Here is a 17872-nt window from a genome sequence, read left to right on the forward strand (position 1 = left end):
AGCAGTTACGTAGCAAGATGTCAAATGTAAGTGACAATTCTCAACCAAGACCCTCATTCATAACACTGAAGTATCCAACACAGCACATGAACTTGTGCAAGAGTATTATGGAGCCTCCCCAGGAGATGCCAAAAAACCCGAACAAACCCAAACCAGGTAAAGAGATGAGTAGTCGAGATTTGCTTTAATTTTAACGATTGCTTTTATGACAATTACTGTAAGAGTCTGCATATGCAGGTACAATAACAATTCAGTTTCTTGTCCTAGAACAGGCAAGACGTGACAAAGCAAAATGATACGCCTACACTGCACAGCTCAGAACTGTGTAAGACAACTGAATAAGACAACAGACAACCAAACAGCTCACACAAAGAAAAAGCACTCACCTCTCTAAAAATAGCTGATTCCATAAAGCACAAAACTGCTTAATAAAAAAACCCAAACCCTAAAGTGAAAACAAAGTTGGACTTCAAACATACCTTCTTCTGCAATCCAACACTGGCAGTGTATCCCTTCCATTTTTCTGCAAATACAGCCCAAATAAGCAGATAGTTTAAGATTTATCTAGAAGCAATATTACAACTGAAACGTAACATGGACACAAATTCTTCACAACAAAACCCAATTTTGGCACCATTCCAAATGCAGAACGGTTTCAGCGTGTGGCATGTTATTCATTGTGATGATACGAGCTTAAAGAAACCTTTAACTGAAGAGCAGCGCGAAAGCATTATGCAGCAAGAAGTCCACCTGAATATCAGCTTAGGTTATGCAAGGGACAGGTCACAGCTTGGACTGTGGGTCTGACAAGTGACCAGACCGATCTGAGAAGCTCAAGCACAGTAACATGTGAACAGTAAACATTGAAGACCCTGAATTGCATATATACGGCTAACAAAGTCCAGTGCCACCAGCCCTTAAAGGAGATACACATTGTTCCTTACTCTGGCACAGTATTGGAATATATAAAAAGTACTAGTTATTAACAAGAGAATTTACAGAAATTGTATTTTACATGGTGGCATCATTTCCTCCAAGGACCTTTAGCTGCCCTATATCAAATTAATTGTCAGTTCAGCTGCATTACTTCTCAACTGATCTCCCCACCTTCTAACTGCCCACAGATACAGCTACACCCTTACCAGCACTGTTTCTAACCTCTCATGTCACATTCTCCTCTCCTTGGACTGGGAGGACAAGGTGGCAAGAGAATTGTGTTGAGAGCGAGAGGCAGATCCATTAGTGCTCCTACTCGCAGGGCTTGTTCTATAAAACACCTTATCATACCCAGAACTTGAAGTCCTTCCAGTACATAACGGTTCTGTTTCTAGATTACAAGCAGCAATAGCCATAGGTCTCATGGCAGAGCTCATGCTTGGCATGTTGGCTGATTATAGCTCCACATGACTTCTTTCCAAGTGACAGTACTTTTAATATAAACAATGTTTCAATGAATCCTTAAAGGTTCATCCATCTTTTTGCTATGGTACACTATTTTTACCCTGTTAAGAAGAAAGGGATTTTTTTTAATAAATCTTATTTAAAATTCCCTTGAGTGCCCAGGCTTTACACCTACACTCTGTTAGTGTCTCTTTGGGAAAACAAAAAAAAAAGGATTTCAGGCTTCTTTCCTGATGGATGCAAATACAGGAGAGAACAGCACCCATTTGTCTCCAAGCCCAGTATTCAACACTAACATCATTCGCTGCTTGTGACTTTTTAGTTTTTTGGCTGGAGGGTATCTGTCTAAATATTAAACTGGGACCTCCATTATGAAAACACTTACTCTGAATTGTTCTCTCACAGAAATACTCATGCAGATTTATACTCTTGTGGGGGAGCCTTGGCCCCATCAGAATTAATAAGCGAACCCCTAACTGTGGAAATAAAATAGCGAAGTTTAGTGCATTCTGATTCTATTTGTTGTCACTTCACGTTATCATCCATCACTTCTATTATTTTGAGAAGTATAGCAATAGATCCAAAACAAATTTTCCATGAAAATAGACCTAAGACTTAATATAAATAAATATACAAAAACTTATGTGAACTTTACAGACGAGATGAACAGAAGTATTTTATGGAGTCAGACAATCATTTATTTATGGTGAATTTCTGGCTCCCTTGGAAACAACAGAACCAACTTTTAAATTAGTCCCAAACTCAAAGAACATTGATTTGTTTAAAGACAAGTATTTTAGGAATACAAAGAAGGCACTTATTCACAACATACAGACATTTAAAAACCTACACAAACTATAATAAATGGCACAAATTCCTGAACAGACATTAAAGAAGTTACAACAATATGCATATTGTTAGTTTCCCATATGAAAATCATATATAAATTTTTGGTTATTAATAGCTTCATGCTTATTTTCACATTTATTTTACTGAGCATAGTATATTGTAATAATTTGTAAACAGATAAATATTTATTTCTCTCTTAGCAGTCATTCAAAAGTTATCTGCACAAAAAAAAAAGTTATTTTGGCACCTTTCGACATAGTGTCCATGTAAACATTTTTTCTTCTACACACACAGCCACCATCAAACTTCTGTAGAAAGTGCCCTTTGGCAAATCATTCATACATACATCCACAAAATAAATAAGCAGCTGAGGTGTGGTGAAATTAGTATCTTAGGCTACGAAATCTTGGTTTTCTTAGGCTAAGCATTGGTTGTTTGATGGTGGGTTTGTTATCAAATAGCATTGCTTCATTTTCTGTAGTTGGAAATCTGTTCTGGTAGATTAAAGGGTATTCCTTCTGAAACTAGAAAACACAAAAGCAAAAAATAAAATAAAATATCAGACTCCACCAAAAACTCCAGCTGTGTAGGGCTTGAGCATGAATCACTTTGTGAGGATGCATAACAGCAGGAGGAGCAAGGCTATCGGCATGTAAAGTAACTCTGCTGTGACACTTGACCAAAGCCGTGGCCCTTCGTGCTTATGAACTCACAACTGATAAACAATGAGTCAAACAGAAATTTTGTCAGGCAATTCATCTTCTGTTGAAATGAGAAAAGCTTCTAATCGCATTTTATTCCCAAGGATTTTTAGCTGCTGTGAGCGGAATAGCGCTGTGAGCAAACGCTGTACTGTTCTAACTGCCTGGATCTCCGTTTGCAATGACAGTCTGCAGTTGCTCATCGTGTTGTTCATCAGCCGAGTACCAGCAACGCTGCTTATGGTTTGAACAGCCCGACCAGCATTCCACCCCCTAAGCGAGGCACGGTAGCTACCCATGTGAAGCCATGCTGTCCAGCCAGCATTGGCATCTATTCTGTTTATGCTTGGAAAGCTGTCTTTCAAGAATCACAATGATGAATGTTTTACCCAAATGGAAGTTAAGGTTCAGCAGATTTTGAAGGTATTCTCTCAGGAAAGCTTAATACTTAACGAAGGGAGTTAATTTTTAAATTCCTGCAGATATACAGCTAAACAAAAATATCTGGCTTCAGAGACATGGTTTTGACATTTTGCCTGTTTCCTGTGTAAGGCCTCAGGAAGGAATAATGGTATATACACCTATGCATCAGCCACAGCTTTCTGCTGATTGATTCAACCTATAGAAAATGACACCATTTGTAACTTTTGGTGTTGATAAAAGTTGGACCTAACCCTCTAGTGCGTGCCATGTATTTGGCTTGCCCAATTCAAAGTATCAAAACTGAATAACTGCTCCAAAAAGTTGTGATTTATCATATCACCAGCTATCCCAACACAAATGGCAAGACTATTTTTAAAATTTGCAGAGCTATATTGTTATAAACTTTGCTAACACATGGCCCTTGCAGTACAAGCTGCTTCCAGACTTTGGTGGGAACTCACCAAAATTTAAGTATGTACTTCAAGTTTTACTATGAGAGGATTTTAGTTTATTTCCTTCCTCCCCACTTCACCTGCTTCAAGTGCTGCTGTGTATCACTTCTTACTGCTTGCTTACTCCAAGTTTTAATTGGCTGTAATTAAGTACTCTTCTTTACATGCTGGAAGTTTTAACGAACTTGAACAAAAGTCCAGCCTTTGCTTTTACAGAACCAGAAAGTTTTCACAACACATATGAAAGTCAGTGTTGCAGAAGCTGGGGGAGGGGCACCAAAGAGAAAGAAATGTGCTTGCTCTGAAAAGCTGCTTTTTCAAATTTGAGTCACAAGACTTGCTTAGGAGATTCTAGGACAAGTACAATACTATTCAATTGGTCAGAAATACTTGCCAAAGGTTTTCCAAAAAAGAAAAAACCCTCCAGTATTAAATCCTGCCAGAACTGCTGTATTTTAGCTTTAGTATTAGGCAATACATTAGTAGGCCATAGAAGTACCAGATAATCTTGAGCAATATACACATTACAAAACACAAAGCAAGTCTAAGAAAAGAATGTTTCAGAACTGTGAACAGATAGAGCTTGAGCAAAAAATCACTGCTTTTATCGCCTATTGATTTTAAGCCCATCTATAGCATTTTAACAGTAAACTTGTACAGCCAGTGCACCACAAGAAACCATGCTATAATTCTATCACACATTATGTAATGGAAAGCAGTATCTTAGAATAATTTTATACTGGTTTTAAACCATTATTTGAACACCACTGCTGCCAGACAGTATCAAATGCTGTATTAGACACTATCTTTAAAATCCCAATCAGAGCACACAGTCAAAACACATTAAACAGCTCTCTTCTATAAAATGAGTATTTCTCTCTATACAGTTGTGAAATGATTGCTGGAGCCGACTTATTGATATGCCCACCTCTTAAGAGAAGGTAAACCTCCAGGGCGGAATGCAGTGGATATGCAAGGAATCTGTTGCATAATAATTCCCTAAGCAACATAACCTGCAACCTTAGATATTAGCAACACCAGGGGAGCTTGGTTTGCTGACTCTGAGAAACAACATGGAAGGTGGAACTGAGTGGAAACGCTGCAGCCAGGCTCTGTGATATCATCACAGGGATGGGAACTGGATGGCACTACGGAACTGATAAACCGCATGGTTGTTATCCTGAGCCAGCCTTGAACCAGCAGTTTTCCATTTTCTGTCGGTCATGTCCTCTGGACGAAATTCGCTCATTATAATACCAAAACACACCTCCATCCCAAAGGCTACCCGCCTTCAAGGTGCGACCACTCCTCACTGAGCATGCGCTCTGAATTTCTCTAGCTTATACCTTCAGAAGTAAAGCAAGAAGACTTTACACCAATCATAATAAAAGTATGTATGACTAGAATCACTCAAGCTCCACGTAAAAATAAGAAAATAGTATAAAAATGGCTTAAGAGAGGAGGAATGCTAGGGAAGACACCATCATAGACAAGTCAGGAGGACATCGCTGATTTCTGGGATCAGCTGACAGGCTGAACCTCTTTTCTCCCCCACAGGGACGCCTGTTGGGTGAGATTTGAACCCTTGGTTATACCAAGTGCTTCCCTGGGAAACTCGGAAATCTCTATAGAGTTTTTCCATAATTTAGTGTGCTTGCAGTTGACTGTATTATTATTTGCATGTGCTTTGCAGACAGTGTATTTATCACCAGCATTCTAAAGAACCTGTACTTCTGTTGCTTCAATAAACTGCACGATTTATTAATCTAGCTGTGAGGGTTCTCACTGAATGCGACCAAGCTCCTTAAGTCTGGCCACGTTAGTTCATTGAACATGACTAGACTGAAAGTACATTGCGCTATTTGTGTATCCGTGATCAAGGTAGTTCAATATATTGAACGCGACCAGACTTACAGTGTCAAACTGGGCATCACTCAGAATCTAAGCCTAGCCGCCCCTGGCCCCTCTGATATCTGAGGACAAGCTGGAATGCAAAGGGGTTTATTTTCTGCCAAACTTCTTTACCCCCTAATGTAACAACAGTCTGCTCTTGTTCTGTACCAGGGTCTAGTGACTGAGATCCTTCCCTCAAAAAGGTGTTCTCAGAAGCAGAAATATCCACCAAGTTTCTTACCTGTTTTAACTTTTTCTTTTTGTCTTTTACAGACAGGTTTTTATCTTTGATAATGTTCTCCAAGAGCTCTGTCACTGCAGCTTGAGAGGTAGAAACCTTTTGTTCTTCAAACTCCTGAGGAGTTATTTGTTTGCAGTATGAATATGTTGGCAATATGGCACAAATTTCTTCCTTTGGATATTTGCACTGAAACAAGAGTTGAAGGGTCTGCATATACTCAAATGATTATGTACTACTTCAGTAAGAAGGTACCCAAGAAACATCCAAGCATACTAACTTACAGCGACATCACGAGTCGCAAAACATTATAACGTAGCTAATATCTATGATTGCACCAACAGTTTAATAAAAGTTTACATTAAAAATATAGTGGGTTTATTTGCAGTTTTCCCATCCCACCTTCAGAAGTAACAAATACTCTGCAATTAGCAAATGAACTTAAAATTTTGTCACGCCACCAACCTGAGCCATCTTCACGTATTCTATGTGATCTCGCACTGCAACCTGCAGGTAAGTTGGTACTTTAAATATTTCTTGTTGATGGTCCATTAGAAATGAAACTAATCGTGTAGAAAGCAGCTCATCAAGATCTACTTCTTCTGCACAGCATAGCACGCATCGAGAAAAAGTCTGTATCATCTAGAAGTGTTTAGCAGATCATTAGTACGTGAAGTTGAGGGATTTGCCTTCTTTCCAGTCTACACAAGTGGCACAATGAATCCTCCAATACCAACTTTCATTGCAATCTCTCTTGCCTGCACCACTGGTCAAGAGAGGAAGAAAACCAATGATAATTTTTTCCTCATCTGAAATAAAGTAGCTTCTTATAACATTAGACTTGTACTTTTTTTGGATTGAACAGTACTTTCAATTAAGAAATACATATTTAAAGAGGTAATAATAAGAAAAAGTCTTCCCCTGTAGAAAAGTGTACATCTTCAATTAGCCATCTTGAGACAAGTGAGGTGATAAAAAAAACCTGCAGAGCCAACCTAACCAAGACCTAATGCACACCAAGATCCAGTTTTAAATAGCTTTAAAAAAACCATTTTTACAGCTTTCATATTTCCAGCTTTTAGTAGGCTTATTTTAAATTAGCATGTGCAGCAACTTTGCTGTTTTACCTCATCTTGTTTGACAAAAAAATCATTAGTCATTCCAATGAAAGCTTGAACTCAGACCTTGAAAGCTCGTCTTTAAACTCACTAGGCAATCAATTTACTTCTTTGGAACTGTTTTTGTCATAACTTCACACACACAAGTGTTTAGCCCAAGAAAGGTTTTCTACAGACACTTTGCCAACACCTTTTAAGTTAAATAGCAGTTAGGTGAGAAATCAGACTAAACAATCATTTGCACTCTTAAGAAGTTAGGTGAGAAATCAGACTAAACAATCATTTGCACTCTTAAGAAATTATTTCCCTTCTCCTCCCAAACTAAACAAAAGCAACACCAATATTTCAAATATATTAGGATGGAGAGAAGAAAGCGCTTGCTTCAAATCGGGTTTTTGTAAATATTCTGGACATGAAAAATTGCCCATTAATCACTATTTAATTGTAATGAGCCAAGAACCTCAAGTACAAAATACAGCTAGCATTCTTAGTGTTACTTCAGCAATATTCTTAAAAAAATAGATATAACTGCACTCATCATTCTCTTACCAAAGAACGTGTGCCCATTGCATCATGCAGTCGTGGCATATCAACATTTTCACTGATCCGAGAGATCATACGCATTAGGAGCTGAATCTTTCTACGATTTGGCGGTGGAAGCAACAAACAACATATCTGTAGTGCTTCAACAGCAATTCTTTCTAAATGAGGCTGAAGGAGATCTACAAGTGAATTATAAAGACAGCTGTCATCAAGACTTGAACAAACTTTCAGGATATTTTTATCTCAGTACCAGAAATTTCTTTTTTTTAATTACAATAATCTATGTTTCATAGAAATCAGCTGTAACATAGTAGATAATGTTATGTGGCCTTTTTTGTGTGGTCACGCTCAACTTGCTTCATTATGATAAAACTGCTGGTACAATTAAGAAATGACACTAACATTATTCACAGAAGTATTTCCAGAAAATGTGTTTCAAAGACCGGAAAAAGACATCTCCTTCAACAGGCAGGTCTGTGCAAATGCCCTGCCTCACTCTTAAACAGTGTCTAGGTCAGAATTACTTATGACTTACCTGAACAGAAAGGTGAATTACTGACACATCAAGTTTAAGACTCCAAAGATACTACATGCTACTATTTGTTAGCAGAGGTAGGAAAGACTGCCTTTAGACAGAGCAATGTAGCAACCAGAATTTTTTTTTTTTTTTTTTTTTTAAAACCCCACAGGTGAAGTTATATGCATATCAAAAAACCTAGCAACAGTGCCAAAGATTAAGGAAGCAGAGATTAGTTAGACAACGCAATAAGCCAATACAACATGCTTCAGAAAGCCATCTTACTTTGCGTGCCAGTCAACATATAAGAAGAGTGAGTGAAAGAGTATTCTGAGAGTTCTGTGGTACTTTTGCAGAGTCTTTTTTTGACGGTGATATCAGAAACCTCAGTCCTGACGTCCACTGAAGAAGCCACACCAGAGGTATTTGGGTTTCCTTGCCCACAAAGTTGAGACCTTGGCTTTACTGTGATTTCAGCAACTGGTACATTAATGCTAGCACAACTTTTGGAATCCCTCTTGCCAAGTAAACTCAGAGACCTGCATATTTGCTTCGATCTGTGATTTTCATTAAATAGCTCTTTATTCTGAAGAGTTGAGGCAGACACTCTCTTGATACCATGGGTTTGTTTTTGACATGTGTTATCAAAACCAAGACCCAATACAGGATTAGCTTTATGCTCATACAGTAGTGACTGTTTTCCATTTCTTGTGCCCAGGATGGTGTTCACATCACTTTGCCTGAGGGAATCAGCTTCTCCTTTATTACATACACTTGAAGTAGCATCTCCAATTCTTTCCAAAGAGTAACATCTTGTCCTAAATGTTCGAGGTGGATCTTGTTCATTCCTGAAACCTGAAAGATTTTGACAACTCCCTCCTATTAGATTATCAGCACTACCTTGTTTACATGTCAGTTTATATTGCTGCAATTTCTTTGCACATTGTTTTTCAATAGCTAGCTCTTCTGAAGAAGACTTCCTGGAAGCTTCATAGTCTTTCTTTTTTTTGTCAGGCTCTTTGCGAAGCAGGCTTAGAAGAAGACACTCAGTTGACTTGAAAGAGTTCAAGTGAAGAGTTTTTGAAGGTTGTGGGTCATATTTCTCATCTCGGACAGAATGTTTTCCACTGCATATATCTGGAATTGTGATGTAGCCACACATAACTATCAGAAAATGAAATATAAGTTAAGATGCAAGTGGTATGAAAATGAACAAGCTCAGAAAGTTGCTAACTGAGCAGAGAAGACAACAAATATAAAGACACTAATTTATAGTTGACTCAGTTAGTAAAACCTAAGAAAAATTTAGCTCAGTCCAAAAGCAATCTAACAAGATAACTGCAACCAACAGGCAAGAACGAAGTTAACACTGCAATAGTGAGGAACAGGCAGAACAAGCACATATTTTTAAATTATGGTTATTGCATATTTAGAACGTTAGCTCAGACAGCAATTTATATAGGATATTATGAGACAGAGCTGCATTTCAGTTAATATTGTAATACAGAATGATAGCATTGATGATCTTCCTCAGATTCAAGCTGCCACACAGATTAGGGGGTCAAGGTCTGCTTTGAATTACAGATTTGTTCCCCAGTTGATATAAACTTATAGCTTGCACTGATTATTTCTAAATTCATACATACCTAAAATATTAACAAAAAGTTCATAGTATTCAAAAGTAAGTAATGGTTCAGGGAGATTGAGAAAGTAATCAGCAACCGTTCTGAATACATCCCGTTCAAACCCACTGTAAGTTGGTTGGCTCATGTCATTGTTTCTGGGCCCTAAAAAGAGGTGAAGAAAGAAAATTCACAAAAGTATTTACTCTCACAACGCCATTATTAAAAAAAAAAAAATTAAAAAGTGAACATAAGTTTGTTCTTGTAGGAATGACTGTTTCACAAGAAAAGAATCATGCCAGCAATATACAAATATTTAGTTTAGTTCAGCACTATACCACTTGTAAACAAAAGCAGTATAAAATATTCTATATAGCCACTGAGGAGTTGTGCTCAGTTTCAACATGCTGTTCCACACCAAGAAAATAAATGAAAACTCATTTATGCCCTTTATAGGCTCCTCAGCAAGATAATCACAAACTTCCAAACTACAGTAATCTCAGTTCTCCCACAGGGAGCTCTAGCTTCCAGATCAAGGAGCTCATGCTATGACCAACTTGGAAGAGTGTGCTGAGAAGCCTGCCAATGTATATACATGTTGCTTTATACATAGGCCGAACAGAGCTGGTCAGCATCTTTTCCCTTTGTGGGGACCTCCTCTTTTCAACTCCTCTATTCAAACGGTTCACCAAGAGAAAGTTTTGTTCACCACTACTCCCATGGTGGATCTTTTCTTCAGAAGTGGACAGATAAACAACCCAATAATCCAGGAGATCTGGTTAATAAACCTTGACCATGTTGCTACAGACAAGAAAAAGAATGAATGAAAGGGGTCCTGGTATGAATAAAATTTGACATTGTATAGATCTTTTAACCCTAATGTTATCATACTCCACTGAACTCCTGCAAATGAAATAAGCTACCTTACAAAGCCAATTTTAATGAATTAGGAGATGGCAGTTTTAATTACACATAGAACCAGGGAAAATTTAACTTTTGATATGATCAAACTTTATAATTATAATCACATTACCACACTAAAATATATATATAGTAGAGCAGTATTCCCCCTGCCAGTGTACGTATTTTTAGTTTTCACTGCGCAAAGTAACTACCGCCTTAATCATTTGGTTACAGTATAGCTAGCAGATGCAGAGATAAAATCTCCACTTGAACTAATCCACTCAAATTAGAAATTGAGAATTCAAAAAAACCAGAAAGGTTACCTGCAGTTTTCATCTCATGAATACAAAGACCTATCAGTTCTAAATACAGGACTGATGTGGGAATCAAGGTATTGAAATGCTCGAAGACCAGTGCTCAGCTATATTTTCCACTTTGATTTAAATCCACTCACCAAGCTCTTCCCTGTCCTGCTTTACCTAACAGTGCTCTTCAGGTAAGAGGCTCTATATATTTGGGAATGCAGCTGAAGAAAAAGTGTCATGTTGAAGAAAAAAAAAAAAGGGGGGGCGGGGGGGGGGTCGTCATTTTCACAAATGCATATGCTGCAAACTGAACTTCTGAAACCACGCTAACCCTGCATGGACCCCTACCACAGTTCCACTGAGCAGCTAGAGATATATGCTGATGTATAAACACCATCCAACCACGTTATAGCTACTATAGCTTTGAGGGGAACCAATGAAGGAGATTGCCAGGAATCAGGGCAAGACTTAAACAGCAGGGCAAGCACACATATAGAAAGAGCTCACCATCTCTGATTTCATTTGAGGCACTCATCTAAGTCTAGCATGCCCTGTTAGCCATTTAAAGAGGCAGGGTAGGTTTTTTTTTGGGGGGGGGGGAGGAAGGTCAGTCTAATTGTCCTCTGCTTCTCCAGAATCTTTTCAAAGCCTGCTTCATAGAGATGCAAAGCTTACAAATTGTGATCTGTATGTGTTTGTAACACAATTTCAAACACATCTGACAAAGGAAGCCTCAAAGGCAGTTAGATTCTGTGAAGCTGCATAAAAATCAATGGCACTGTAAAGGAAAAAGGCGATTAGTACCACACAGGTCTGCTACAGCACATGCTGAAGAACAAAACCACTCCTTTATTAGCAAGAGAATCCACATCAGACTGAGCCATTAAAAACTGAACTTCATAGGTTCACTGAGAAAGTACTCCTCCACTCCCTCCATGTGTGAAAACCTGTGTTAATTGTATTACTCCACAGTAAATACATTCCCAGTAATTCCAAGGCAGCTGCTCAAGTACACATAACACTGATGCCTTGGGTAACTGATGCTCCTTTTCTAAAGTTTAACATTTAACATCACGCCTTACTAAATTTTACATTTAAGCAGATACACAAAGAAAACAAAACAGAGAAGCACTAGGTTTTCTGTAAGTTATAACCACTTTGTTTTGCTGCTTGATATTTCATACATTAATACGAAAAAAAGGGAGGCATGCAGACTGACTCTCCATCTGCAAACAATGAAAGTTCAGTTCTGTCACACAACACATTTAACAGCTAAAATGTCTGACTTTAAAAATCCATCTCATCTGCTACACAGTGATTGGTAAGGCATTGAAGGCCTTCATTTTCCACAGCTGAGCTATAAAGGTATCTTACTGGGTTTTAAGCATAAGCTTTTTCTAAAGACAGTTTAAGAAAAAGGTGGGGAAGCAGATAAGGAAGTACCAGGAGCTATACTCCAAGTCCAGGATCCAAGAACAAGTGAGTGGAACTCTTCCTTCTGTTCTTGTGACAAATTTAGTAATAAAGCTAACTATAAGAGCATGCTTTTGTCTCAAATCCTTTGCAAAATTTTGTTTGATTTCTTCTAAGACAACTGGTTTTCTGTGAATTGGCCTCCCCAGTTTAATATGAGATGCAGGAACTGTTTTAGTCCAGCTCAAAGCCAGTAACTGGAAAAGGAAAGTCCCTTTACTTCTGAAAACCTGCATTAGAAGAAGCCACACAGGTTTTGCCCAACCACTCAAGTTTTCTCCCTGCCTGACTCTTTGTTAATAGGAATTATTTGTGTAAAAAACAGTCCTTAACTTTTTCATGGCCCCAGACAGCATGCTTCCACTGAAAGCTTAGAGTTTAATTAATTATCCTGTACATTTCATGGATTAAGGAACACTGAAGCCCCTCTTCTTCCACTAATTTAATCTGTTCACATTGCCAAAAATTCATATGCAGAATCAGACGATGCAACCTAAAAGCAGGATAACTAGCTAGACTGCTAAACGACTGATATCTTGATTGCCTGAAATATAACATATTTAACATGCATTAACTCTTTTAGGTTACATTTCTGTGCAATAATTTGCCATGTATTGCTTTCATCCCTTCTCAACAGATCAAGGCACTTAGATTATTTGGATTTCCAAAATGAAACATCACAATTGACATTAACATGCAAATATATTTCACTTTCACCTCAAAATAGGTTTCTGGAACTTGAAAGCTATTCAGTGACTTACAGTATGCGAGGCATTTCATAGCTGACAACACCCAGTGAGGGAGGTCTTCTAAAACAAACAAACAAGTACAGTATTTATACATAAACCCAAACACTTAACTAACACAAATAATGGCACACATTTAAATTTGATCTTTTATATTTATTACAACTAATTTAAAATATTACTACACACATGTAATCTAAGTGTGAATGCAATACACTTACAAAACCTTCTAGACAAACATACTGAACTGTATTCTAGTTTGGAAAAAAAGTGTAAGAGACAGACCATGAAACATATTACTTTAAATATAATTTACTGTTTGTTACAATGCACCATACAGAATCTTTAAGCAAAACCAGAAAACAAACAAACAAAATCTTACCTGATTTGTTCTGCAAAATAACAACACCATGTTTGCTTGTGTTAGTCATATTGTATATGACATACTCAGGAACTATCTGTGTTGGCTGCAAGACTTCTTCCAAAGATGGGATGCCTAAAATGGTTTGCAAACTGTGGGGAGGAAAAGAGCAGATGTTGTCTAAAAGGTTTGCTAGTAATGAATGAAAACAAGTTCTTTCTGTACTATTGAAACACCAGTTACTTGATAAGCTAGTCTGCTGTTTAATAAATTCACACTTCCAGAAGCACAATTTGAGGACACACTTTTTCCTGGGACAAACACCAAAAACCATTAAGAACGAGCATCTATGATACTTGAAATATACTTCAACACCAGCAACAATAAATTTCAATAAGTTTCTTAAATACAACAATCCAATGTTAATAAATGAATGAGAAAGCATATGTAAACAATAGTTAGTAAAAACCATTAAACCCGAAACATATTTTTAAAATTTGCAAGCCAAAAGCTGGATTGGGCCATTACATGCCCAAAGCACATATACAAGAAGGTACTTTTTACAGTTTATTACTTACTGTATTAGAATTATATTTCTCCAAGTTTCTTGCACATATTCATGGCTTATTTCATTCCTCTGCAGAATGTCTTCCTTGTTTTCCTCTATTATATCTGGGTTTATTTTTTCTAAGTTTTCCTGAAAATGAGTGGTTTCTACCGTAAGATAAACAAGCCTCTTAAGATAATTCAAAATTAAGTAAAATTGTTCTCAAAAGTCTAGGGCATTCTGCAGAATATTAAATTCTAAAACATGATCGAGGGAGTAACCTTAACAGTCTCAGCACTGAAATGTAAGCATACCCAACTAAAAGCAAAAAAAGACACTATGAAAGAGACCTAATCAACTCAGAAGTCAGCAAATTAAAAGATAGAAACACATCAAATCCAAATGTATTAGTAGGTGAACACCCCCCCAAATCTCAAAGAATAAAGGGCTAAACACTCACATCGAATCTTTTTCAAAAAGTAAGCAGAACAGTTAAATAATTTGTGCCTTTTACTTGTCCTAAATGAAAAAATATTAAGTTTCAACAGGAACATATTGTCCCAATAATTTCTAGAACTCCACCTTCCAGCCCTCCTAATACTTTAAAATACTGTAGCAGGCATAATTCTGCACTGAAGGAGACAAAACAAACAAAACAATCAAAAAAACCCCCAAAATACCTCCCATACTGATGACACAAGATGCTCAATTGCTTACACATATATACACAATTAAAACTGTGTAATCCCAGATCATATTGATGCAAAATTAGCCCTATACTACAACGGATGGGGGGGGTCAAATGACCTTTCTTTCTGCTTAGGTAACATGGCTGCATCAATAACAGTTTACCGACACCCCTACCCTAATTTCCCTTCACAACAAACCTATTGCCAATACAAAGATTAGAACACAACTTCTTACAGGTTTAAGAGCATACTTAATTTCTCCTGTCAAATGCATAATCCCTTTCACTTGCTGACAGAGTTTCAAAAATGCCGTGTTACAGTTTTGCTTGAATATTTATGGGCCATTTAGCAAAATTTCTTTTTGTACATGCAAGAAGAGAAAGAGCATGTGTCACCAAGACACTCCATTATAAAATATAACTGCATCTTTCTATAATACCAATATAAATGTTCTATTTCACTATCTAGAAGAACCTACCAATACATTTTTTCAGCTAGAAGGGAAGATGACACAACAGAACTCTTTCACTAAAAGACGATTGCTTCTGGGTGTTTGCTTTTTTCAAGAATAAAGAAATTACACAGCAACTACAATTAGGTAAGAAAGGTAAGTTATTACCAGAGGCTGTAATAACTCATGTTTTTTAAAAGTTCTTCTGGATAAATGCGGCAGTTTAAAAAGTCTTTCTTTGTCTCTAGAGAAGTTTTCCAAGTTCTCTTTTGGTGGACATGAACTTGGTAGAGGTTTAACTGGAGATGTTGAAGGAAATCTGTAATGAATAGGAGAGATGATAAATACATTTAGAATAGATTAAAAACATAAGAAGTCACTTAACGAAAACCATACCCTATCAGTGTAATTCCCTAAGATTGCAAAACAATGGTGAAATTTTCTCTTCAGAACACTGTTTAACATTTTCATACTATAAATTAGCTTTGGGCTACTTTTCTTGATTCCAAAGTCAAGTTGAAGATACTCAAATATTTATACAGCACTGAGAGCAGAATTTGAGAAGTGAGGGCCATTAATACCTTTAATTTAATGACTTAGGAAAGATTGTTTCCCACTTGGACTTTCTGTAAAACGTACAAGAGAAGTAAACACAGGACTGGTAGCACAGCATGCAGCTGCTACAGTAAATTCCCCTTGGCTCACCTCCAAAGCACTTGAGTGTAGCATGCATGCCACTGAAAAACTTGGCTAGACAAAAGCATGGAAACAGCCCTCAGCATACAGGATATATGGTTGATACTGCAAGTCTGAGTAAAGTAAAACAGTGAGTGGAGTAAAATGGTGCTAATAATTGATTTTTGGCCCAACTGCTCAACTCAAAGCAAGGTATTTTTGAGAATCTGAGCACTCAGATTTTTAAATACAGTTCTCAACACGAAGAGCTCTTTTAACTGGTCTTCACTGAAGTACCTGTACAGCGCACCATTGTCTTCTAAGTTTTCAGATCCCCATCTCCCTTTTATATCTTCAATTACATGATTCTTGAGAAACTTTCTTAATAACTGAACAGTCTGCTGCCTAGTAACTTCAGGACCAAAGTTACTGTTATTCCTTAATACTTCATGGAGCCATTCTACAGCTTCTGACGCAGTAAAACAGCTTCCATGTTTTTTGAAATGTTGCCTGTGTTTCCTTAATGGCATGCCGGCTCGGAAATACTTTGTAATTTCATTCCACTGCATGGGAAACAAAACAGCAAAGAGTGTGAGATTAAAGCCTGAAGTTGATAATTTTAAGGATCAATTAAAGCAATATTATATTAATAAGCATATAAATGAAGTCACAACATTAATACTAACAAAGATTGATAGTTACACTAAATAATGTAGTAGTAGTATTAATATAGAAACATTAAAGTTCAGATTAAAGAACACGTAGACATTTCACTTGGGTTTTTATCTCATTCTTCTGTAACCGAAAACAAGGTTAGAGTTTCACAAACATAACGACTTTTATTGACCCGGTCCACACATGCCCAGCATTTACATCAACTGCGTCTCCCAAGGCACTGTCAAACCACAGCCTTCAAATTTGGAGCAGCGCTCAGACATGAGATGAATCCAGCTGTCAGAGTACATAAACACCAGTTTTAAAGTATTTTCCTCCTTCCCTATTTACTCGCACAAAATGAGGTGACACGCTATAATTAGCGGGCTCCTCTTCCTAAGCTGTCGCCCCATTTTCAAGGCGCAAGGCGCTGCCACCGCCGCAGGCCCTAACCAGGGAGGGTCTCGGGGTCCCTTACGTTGGGTGACAGCGGTTAATATTAACTTGTGCTTTACCCGTGAGGCGGAGGCCCGGGCTGACGGGAGGCCCGGGCCCCGCGGCAGCAACCGACTTTCCCCCTCCTCCCACCCCACAAACCCGCACCGAGCGCAGCCCGTAAAACCCAGAGCCCACGGCCAGGCCGCCCCGGCCGGCTCCGCACCCCCAAGCCCGCCGATGCTCACCAGCTTGGTGGCGCGGTAGGGCCCCGGGGCGGCCGGCCGGCTCTCCATCTCGCTGCGGCGCAGCCCGCCCGCCCTCCCTCCGGCCGGCCGCCCGCCCTGCTCCGCGCAGCCCAACGGCCGCCGCCGTTTGAATCCGCTGCGCGAGCCGCCCGCGGAAGCGGATTGGGCGAGCCCGGGGTGGGGGGGGGGGGGGGGGGGCACGTGCCGCCTGGCGTGACGCAGGCTTGGCGTCCTGAGGGGAAGCGGCGGCCGCCGCCTCGGGCAAGGCGGGAGGACGGTGCTGTCTCGTCGGTCCTGCGCCTTCCGAATAGGAATATTAGTGTCTCCCAGGCGGCCGCAGAGCTAGTGTGGCATTCGTCAAGCCCTTAATTCGCTGTTTTCTCCCTGTGACATCGACTGAGCTAAGCTGTCCCTCAGCGTCGCAGCCTGCATGGGAGTCGCTCAGGCGGCGGCTGTACCCCTCAGCCGAGGGCCGAGATTCCCGCCTTCTGTACCAGTACACAGTGTGGTAGAAGCCGCGTACAGGCTCATGAAACAGCCACAGGTCAGCCCTGAACAGAGGTGTAAAAGCTTGCATCTTCTCAGAAGCTCACCTTGGTCATTTGTTAACATGAGGGGAAAAAAGCCA

General features: G+C 38.8%; 1 protein-coding gene across 4 annotated transcripts; it reads right to left on the reverse strand.

Annotated features, from left to right (window-relative positions):
• Positions 1-178: 178 nt before the first annotated feature.
• Positions 179-17358, reverse strand: DEPDC1 (DEP domain containing 1). Of its 4 annotated transcripts, none has more exons than XM_030033925.2 (12): positions 17245-17358; positions 16205-16470; positions 15401-15551; positions 14124-14242; positions 13567-13697; positions 13200-13247; positions 9782-9922; positions 8421-9272; positions 7625-7797; positions 6423-6599; positions 5961-6146; positions 179-2774 (listed from the first exon to the last, which is right to left on the reverse strand). In XM_030033925.2, exons 1-12 carry the CDS (start codon positions 17290-17292, stop codon positions 2634-2636), a joined length of 2433 nt encoding a protein of 810 aa, XP_029889785.1. In that variant the 5' UTR covers positions 17293-17358; the 3' UTR covers positions 179-2633. The 4 variants fall into 4 exon arrangements, 3 of the variants coding, with proteins under 3 accessions (XP_029889785.1, XP_029889784.1, XP_029889786.1); XM_030033924.2 differs by having other exon boundaries at positions 8421-9299; XM_030033926.2 differs by lacking the exon at positions 8421-9272.
• Between the last annotated feature and the right edge of the window lie 514 nt (positions 17359-17872).

This window comes from Aquila chrysaetos, chromosome 12, assembly GCF_900496995.4.
Source record: "Aquila chrysaetos chrysaetos chromosome 12, bAquChr1.4, whole genome shotgun sequence".
NCBI classification, from domain to species: Eukaryota; Metazoa; Chordata; class Aves; order Accipitriformes; family Accipitridae; genus Aquila; species Aquila chrysaetos.

What these genes read in the sequence shown, in the direction of transcription:
- DEPDC1 (XM_030033924.2), bottom strand. Translation starts at nt 17,292, where the DNA reads ATGGAGAGCCGGCCGGCCGCCCCGGGGCCCTACCGCGCCACCAAGCTG. An exon ending in GACAATGGTGCGCTGTACAG is followed by an intron (nt 15,552 to 16,204) that starts GTACTTCAGTGA and finishes TATTCATTACAG; the next exon opens with ATTTCCTTCAACATCTCCAG. An exon ending in ACTTTTTGTTAATATTTTAG is followed by an intron (nt 9,300 to 9,781) that starts GTATGTATGAAT and finishes ATTTTCTGATAG; the next exon opens with TTATGTGTGGCTACATCACA.